We start from the raw sequence: 8,691 nt of genomic DNA, 5'->3' as shown, positions 1-8,691 counted from the left end.
AATATCCTAAGTTTAACTAAATGTAATTTTAAATTTAAGAGACCACTCCAAATGTTCGCTGTCTCTCGTTTTACTCTTTAGAGGCATAATGTTTGAGTAGAATGAACATTTTGGTTTCATAATATAAACTACTGACAACATTTCTAGCAAATTCCCAATAAAAATATTGTCATTAAAGAGCATTTTCAATATGTTCACACATCACATCAGTAAAGTCTGTTCAACGATTTCATGAACAAATTCAATCTACATTTTTTTTATTTTTTTTTATTTATTTATTGGATTTTATAATTTTTATGGACAACAAGAACGAACACAAGGAACAACTGTGTCTGAGTTCAGATGGAATCAAATTACATCATAAAAGAATTATAATAATAGGCTTTCATTATAAGTACATGATTTGGAGGATAAATGAAGATCCAGGGCTTTCCCTGTAAAGACCAGCACAGAGAAAGAGACACAACAACACATACAGCTCTGGAAAAACATGAAGAGACCACTCCAAATGTTCAGTGTCTCTCGTTTTACTCTTTAGAGGCATAATGTTTGAGTAGAATGAACATTTTGGTTTCATAATATAAACTACTGACAACATTTCTACCAAATTCCCAATAAAAATATTGTCATTTAGAGCATTTTCAATAATAAGTAATGTAGAGATGAAGATTGAAGAAAAATCCAGACTGGTCTCTTAATTTTTTCCGTGGCTGTATGTACATTAATACAAATATTCAACAATCATTTAAGAGCAAAGAGAACTCTACAAGCTCATGCAGAGAAAAGTCAGTTCAGGTAAACTAAAGTCATGAGCATTGAAAGCCTCCGTGGCTAAACACACAGGAAACATTTTACAGAAAAACAAATGAGAAGATGTCAAAGTCCCGCCCATAAAGTTTGATTGACAGCTGATCTCAGCGCTGTGATTATAATACAACAACAATCATCTCTCTGCTTCAAACATGAAGACAAAATAAGTTTAAAGGGACACTGTGTAACATTTTAAGTAATTTATTAGCTAAAATCAATATCCTCATTCATCAATATGTCCTCATCGGTGTAAAATCACCTCTGCCAATAATCTGAATTATCCTCCTGAGCGGAGAATTACAAATATTAATATTACATTTTGTACATTGAGCAGGCAAGTCTTATGGAGGAATCCATGTTGGTTGGAATGTCATCAGGTGCATTGTTTAGAATTTAGAATTGTTCTTGTCCTTGAAGGCCACTGTAGCTTCTGTTATTATTCTAAAGGGTGGGGTTACCCAGGGAGCGTTGCATTCTAGAACTTTTTAGAACTTTCTTGATGATGTCATATTACACACTGCACCTTTAAATGACTTTTGTCTATTTGAGTTTACAGAACTCAGCAGTGGCTCCTTTATAACAAAGCCTCACTCCAGCGTGTAGCGGCTGAGTGAATGTGGTCTGGACTCTGTGGAGGAGAGTCATGGTTCCAGAGACGCTGTAGAAGGACAGAACACCTGCACTCTGATCCAGGTACACTCCTATTCTGGAGGACTGAGGACCTGAGACGGGAGTTTGGACACTGTTGAACCAGAATGTTAAACTTTCTTTTGAACAATATAACGCCCAGGATTTATCATTGAATCCAAATTCACTTTCCAACCCTGCTTTGCTGATATTCTTGTATGCGACTGCTACATCAACCTCTTCCCCGCTCCACTTCACCTCCCAGTACCAACGTCCAGTCAGACTCTCTTTACTCAGGACCTGAGAAGCACCAGTAAATCTGTCTGGATGACTAGAATAAGACTGTTGTCGACCCATTTTTGTTGCTTTCCTGTTCCCCTCAGATAATAACAGCCGTTTGAATGCTGTGTTTGGATCTAGTGTGATGTCACGTGAATATCTTAAGAAGTCAGCTCTGGTCTTGGGCTCTGGTTGAGGCAGTAAAACATCCACTTGAGTCTCTGTCAGTGAGATGTTTGTCCATGTCTCTCTCAGGACGTCCTGTAGCTTCTCTCTGGCTTCTGACACAGCCGCTGTCACGTCCTCAAAGTATCTCAGAGGACGGATGTTGATGCTGGATGTAGATTCACTGAGTGCTGGCAGTGAGCGGTAGTCCTGTAGAAACTGGTTGTGATCCTCTGTGTGTGGAACGGGGAAGAAAATTTGCAAAATATATTGAATTGCCCTTGAAATTCATTTGAAGCGTCTTTTAATGCCACCGTAAACTACATGTCATTCAAAGTGGTGTAAAAAAAGCATTTAAAGGTGCAGTGTGTAATGTGACATCATCAAGAAAGTTCTACAAAGTTCTAGAATGCAACACTCCCTGGGTAACCCCAACCCTTTCGAATAATAACAGAAGCTACAGTGGCCTTCAAGGACAAGAACAATTCTAAATTTTAAACAATGCACCTGATGACATTCCAACTATGACACTTTCAAGATGGCGGCACTAGGCCTTGGTCCAAAATATGCAGAAATATGGACATATATGAGACCCTTTCTAAGGGAGAAAAAAATTATTAAATTTTTTTTCAGCTACTATGCACTAAATTAAATGTACTTATGGATATTATAATTACTTTCTACAAAATCTGCTAGGAAATAAAACCCAAAATTCTACACACTGCAGGTTTAATAGTCTTAAATTTCATTTGGAAAATCCTGATAGAGGGTACAAGGTGTTTTCAAACATTTGATAAGATTGCCCTGGAAATGATCCAAAATGCCCCAAACACATGTTACAGACACACAGGCAAAACAAGAAGTGAATTCCGTACCGTGTTGTGCCAGCGTCTTCAGCTCAGCGTCTCTCCTCTTCAGCTCAGCGATCTCCTGCTCCAGCTTCTCCTGAAGATCTCTGACTCGACTCACTTCAGTTTCCTGCTTTGCTCTGAGCTGCTGCTTCACATCAGAGCCTCTTTTCTGGATGAGACGGATCAGCTCGGCGAAGGTCTTCTCACTGTGCTCCACTGCTTTATCAGCAGAGCCATTAATAGCCTCCACCTCCTGTTCAAGAACCTTCACATCTTTCTCTCCGTCCTGGATTCTCTGCTGGATGTTTAGTCGACTCCCCTCCAGCTCTCTCTGCCTCTCAGTGCGTTCTGCTGCAGCTGACACTGTGTCGTGGCCTTTGTGTTCGTCCATTGAACACAGATAACAGATAGACTGCTGATCAGTACGGCAGAAAATCTTCATCACCTCATCATGGCGAGAGCAGAGGTTCTCCTGGAGCTTCTCGGAGGGCTCCACCAGCTTGTGTTTCTTTAAAGGAGCCACATCGTAGTGAGGCTGGAGGTGTTTCTCACAGTAAGAGGCCACACACACCAGACAGGACTTGAGGGCTTTCAGTTTTCTCCCAGTGCAGAAATCACAGGCCACATCTTCAGGTCCAGCATAGCAGTGATCAGCAGGAGAAGAAGCAGCTTGGAGTCCAGTCTTCTTCAGTTCCTCCACTAAAACTGCTAACATGGTGTTTTTCAGCAGCACAGGCCTCGGGGTGAATGCCTGCCTACACTGAGGGCAGCTGTAGATTTCCTTTTCATCCCAGAAGTCTTTGATACAGTTCATACAGTAGCTGTGTCCACAGTGAAGAGTCACCGGGTCCTTCAGTAGATCCAGACAGATCGAACAAGAGAAAGTTTCCCGGTCCAGCTGAATTCCTTTCTGCGCCATTTCAACTCTCTCTCTCTCTGTCTGTGTGTGTGTGTGTGTGTGTGTGTGTCAGCGACTGTCTGAGTTTACTTTCACTAGAAACGAAACTTAGTTTGAGCTGCTCTGATCTGAACAGCATGTGTGTGTGCAGTGAATGGGGCCTGTCAGCTGGTTACACCCATCCCACATGACTGTAGATCTAAAGGGGAGGAACTAGGACGTGTGTGTGTGTACAGAGTGGAGCTGGCTGTACTTTGGAGCAGGAACAAGAGGGAGGGGTTAACGAGGTTTACACACACACACACACACACACACACACACACACACACACACACACACACACACACACACACACACACACACACACACACACACACACACACACACACACACACACACACACACACACACACACACACACACACACACACACACACACACACACACACACTCACACAAGCTTCATTCCAGCAAGAGGAGCGGCTTCAGAGATACTGTGTGTTTAGTACTTGTTTACTGATCATTTGGAAATACATCAGATCATTCCAAAAACCTTTGGTGAACATGGAGACGTTTCTACATTCCACCCAAGACAGCCACACACATGCACACACACACACACACACACACACACAACACACACACACACACACACACACACACACACACACACACACACACACACACACACACACACACACACACACACACACAACACACACACACACACACACACCCACACACACACACACACACACACACACACACACACACACACACACACACACACACACACACACACACACACACACACAGCAGGAAAGGTTCTTAAATATTCGCTTCTGGAGAACGCTTGTTGTCAAAATCACTTTTTGTCTAAATCAGTGAATATCTCCTCATGATCTGCTACCTGTCTGTACTGTGGTTGTGCTGGAAAACAAACTGGTGTTGATACACAGCCTAGGCTCTGTAAACTGGGTATGTTAACAAAGGGGACTGCAGCTACGCAACATGACATTTTACAGAGCCTAGGCTGTGTATTAACACTAAAACAGTATACAGACAGGTAGTGGATCATGAGGAGATATTCACTGATTTTGACCAAAAAGTGATTTTGACAAAAAGCGTTCTCCAGAATCACTGACTTCACCTTTAAACATAAAATAAATTGTGAAGATCAACTGAAACATTTCTTGGGCTCTTCTTGGGATTTTTCTGAGCTCCTGCACCAGTGTCAGGGAGGGGGGGGGGGGACACCAGTTTGTAAACGCTGCCATACTGAGAAATACAGAGAGAGTTTTGTAGGGAGCTGATAGTTAGCTTCATCAACTTTTTTGTCAACTAATTTTGGCGATGGCTCGAATGCAACCGACATTAATCTATATGAAAAAAGTCACGCACTATAGCTTTAACACTTTAAACATAACAAAAACAGCTCAACACAAGTGTTTAAGATCAACAGTGTGTTTAATAAATGCATGGTTATCACACAGTAGTCATTCTGTATGGATCATAACTCAGTTAAGGCATGCACAGGCACAGGGACAGTGCGGTGTATCTCACAGCGACATATGAGTGAATAATACTCATGCTAACTCAGAGCCTTTCTCATCTTTGCTATTTCAAACTAAAAAATCTGTTAAAGGAATACTTCACCCATACGGAACCGGCGTTCTATGAATTATAAAATCACTGTTAGGATATAATGAATGAGGTTTTTCTTCCCTCAGTCTTCCCTTGGCCCAGCTGTCCTGTTAATCCTAACCCTACATTTTACAAAGTGTGATGTCACACATGGTAAAATGTAGGGTTAGACAGTGAGACCATAAAACACTCTTTCTGCCTTTTCTCAGGCTAGGATGAACCGATTTCTAACATGTTTGCACATTTGTACTACATAGGATCTCAGAGTTCAATACACCTTCATATTTCCACCGGTGAAGTAGGGCTTTAAGCAGTAAAGCAGGTTACATGGTATAGAGAGCGTAACAGGGATATTTGAATGTTAATACAAAAGAGGTTCAGAGAGAATAAGGATAGAAATATAAAAATACAAAGGTGTCAAAAGAGCGTTTTACAAAAGTAATTTAAAATCATAGAAATAGCGGTGAAAAAAGACACGTTAACGTAAAATACACAACAGCATCTATACAGCAGGAACAGCAGTGTACAGGTGATACTCGTATTATTAGAATATCATGGGGAATTAATTGGAATTAAGGCAAGAATTCATTCAAAAGGGGCCCAAACCAAGTACTGAGTACATATGCATGATTATACTTTATAGAGGGCAGACATTGCTGTATTTAAAATCCCTTTTTTTTTTATTGATTTCATGTAATATTCAAATTTTCTGAGATTTTGAATTTGGGGTTTTCATAAGCTGTTGGCTATAATGATCAAAATGATAACAAATAAAGGCTTGAGATATCTCACTTTGCATGTAATGAGTCGATATAATATATTATTTTCACCTTTTTTAAGTTGAATTACTGAAATAAATGAACTTTTGCATGATATTCTAATTTTTCGAGTTTCATCTGTATGTATTCAATAATTATTTATATTATATTAACTGTGTTGGGACCATTTGTAGGGAGAACTATTTGGGTTTCGTGGCTAGAGTTAGTGCTTGTTAATGGTTAAATTTGGTTCTTTTTAGTTAGTTATTTGTGAGTTTCAAATAGCAGAAAAACATTGTTAGACATCAGAATATTTTGATCACTTTTCACTAGATGTTTGGATTTAATAACGTGTTAGTAATATCCTAAGTTTAACTAAATGTAATGTTAAATTTAAGAGACCGCTCCAAATGTTCAGTGTCTCTCGTTTTACTCTTTAGAGGCATAATGTTTGAGTAGAATGAACATTTTGGTTTCATAATATAAACTACTGACAACATTTCTACCAAATTCACAATAAAAATATTGTCATTTAGAGCATTTTCAATAATAAGTAATGTAGAGATGAAGATTGAAGAAAAATCCAGACTGGTCTCTTAATTTTTTCCGCGGCTGTATGTACATTAATACAAATATTCAACAAATATTTAGAGCAAAGAGAACTCTACAAGCTCATGCAGAGAAAAGTCAGTTCAGGTAAACTAAAGTCATGAGCATTGAAAGCCTCCGTGGCTAAACACACAGGAAACATTTTACAGAAAACCAAATGAGAAGATGTCAAAGTCCCGCCCATAAAGTTTGATTGACAGCTGATCTCAGTGCTGTGATTATAATACAACAACAATCATCTCTCTGCTTCAAACATGAAGACAAAATAAGTTTAAAGGGACACTGTGTAACATTTTAAGTAATTTATTAGCTAAAATCAATATCCTCATTCATCAATATGTCCTCATTGGTGTAAAATCACCTCTGCCAATAATCTGAATTATCCTTCTGAGCGAAGAATTACAAATATTAATATTACATTTTGTACATTGAGCAGGCAAGTCTTATGGAGGAATTCATGTTGGTTGGAATATCATCAGGTGCATTGTTTAGAATTTAGAATTGTTCTTGTCCTTGAAGGCCACTGTAGCTTCTGTAATTATTCAAAAGGGGTGGGGTTACCCAGGGAGCGTTGCATTCTAGAACTTTCTAGAACTTTCTTGATGATGTTATATTACACACTGCACCTTTAAATGACTTTTGTCTATTTGGGTTTACAGAACTCAGCAGTGGTTCCTGAGTAAAGCCAAACTCCAGCATAGAGCGGCTGAGTGAATGTGGTCTGGACTCTGTGGAGGAGAGTCATGGTTCCAGAGACGCTGTAGAAGGACAGAACACCTGCACTGTGATCCAGGTACACTCCTATTCTGGAGGACCGAGGACCTGAGACGGAAGTATAGACACTGTTGAACCAGAATGTTAAACTTTCTTTAGAACAATATAACGCCCAGGATTTATCATTGAATCCAAAGTAACACTCTCTCCCTCTCCCTGCTCTGCTGATATTCTTGTATGCGACTGCTACATGAACCCCTACCCCGCTCCACTCCACCTCCCAGTACCAACGTCCAGTCAGACTCTCTTTACTCAGGACCTGATAAACATCAGTGAATCTGTCTGGATGACTAGGATAAGACTGTTGTTGTTCCATTCTTGATGCTTTCCTGTTCCCCTCAGATAATAACAGCCGTGTGTTTGCTGTGTTTGGATCCAGAGTGATGTCACGTGAATATCTTAAGAAGTCAGCTCTGGTCTTGGGCTCTGGTTGAGGCAGTAAAACATCCACTTGAGTCTCTGTCAGTGAGATGTTTGTCCATGTCTCTCTCAGGACGTCCTGTAGCTTCTCTCTGGCTTCTGACACAGCCGCTGTCACGTCCTCAAAGTATCTCAGAGGATGGATGTTGATGCTGGATGTAGATTCACTGAGTGCTGGCAGTGAGCGGTAGTCCTGTAGAAACTGGTTGTGATCCTCTGTGTGTGGAACGGGGAAGAAAATTTGCAAAATATATTGAATTGCCCTTGAAATTCATTTGAAGCGGTCTTTAAATGCCACCGTAAACTACATGTCATTCAAAGTGGTGTAACAAAAGCATTTAAAGGTGCAGTGTGTAATATGACATCATCAAGTAAGTTCTACAAAGTTCTAGAATGCAACGCTCCCTGGGTAACCCCACCCCTTTCGAATAATAACAGAAGCTACAGTGGCCTTCAAGGACAAGAACAATTCTAAATTTTAAACAATGCACCTGATGACAATCCAACTATGACACTTTCAAGATGGTGGCACTAGGCCTTGGTCCAAAATATGCAGAAATATGGACATATATGAGACCCTTTCTAAGGGAGAAAAAAATTATTAAATTTTTTTTCAGCTATTATGCACTAAATTAAATGTACTTATGGATATTATAATTACTTTCTACAAAATCTGCTAGGAAATAAAACCCCAAATTCTACACACTGCAGGTTTAATAGTCTTAAATTTAATTTGGAAAATCCTGATAGAGGGGACAAGGTGTTTTCAAACATTTGATAAGATTGCCCTGGAAATTATCCAAAAAGCCCCAAACACATGTTACAGACACACAGGCAAAACAAGAAGTGAATTTCG

At 39.8% G+C, this 8,691-nt stretch overlaps 2 protein-coding genes across 2 annotated transcripts in view; both read right to left on the bottom strand.

The window, feature by feature from the left end:
• Positions 1–288: 288 nt before the first annotated feature.
• LOC307270361 (tripartite motif-containing protein 16-like) lies at positions 289–3,683 on the bottom strand. Its single transcript, XM_080054248.1, has 2 exons — positions 2,757–3,683; positions 289–2,114 (listed from the first exon to the last, which is right to left on the bottom strand). Exons 1-2 carry the CDS (start codon positions 3,649–3,651, stop codon positions 1,351–1,353), a joined length of 1,659 nt encoding a protein of 552 aa, XP_079910374.1. The 5' UTR covers positions 3,652–3,683; the 3' UTR covers positions 289–1,350.
• Positions 3,684–7,284: 3,601 nt separating this feature from the next.
• The window catches only part of LOC307270362 (tripartite motif-containing protein 16-like), a gene marked incomplete at its 3' end in the record, with an annotated part of 2,326 nt that continues 919 nt past the window's right edge, over positions 7,285–8,691 (bottom strand). Inside the window, exon 2 of the mRNA XM_080054249.1 lies at positions 7,285–8,051. Coding sequence (XP_079910375.1) covers positions 7,285–8,051 — 767 coding nt within the window. The remainder of the gene's footprint in view (positions 8,052–8,691) is intronic.

Source organism: Ammodytes marinus, assembly GCF_949987685.1.
Source record: "Ammodytes marinus genome assembly, contig: scaffold_152, whole genome shotgun sequence".
NCBI lineage: Eukaryota > Metazoa > Chordata > Actinopteri > Uranoscopiformes > Ammodytidae > Ammodytes > Ammodytes marinus.
The sequence above is the reverse complement of the archived record's forward strand: the minus strand, read 5'-3'. Positions and strand labels throughout refer to the sequence as shown.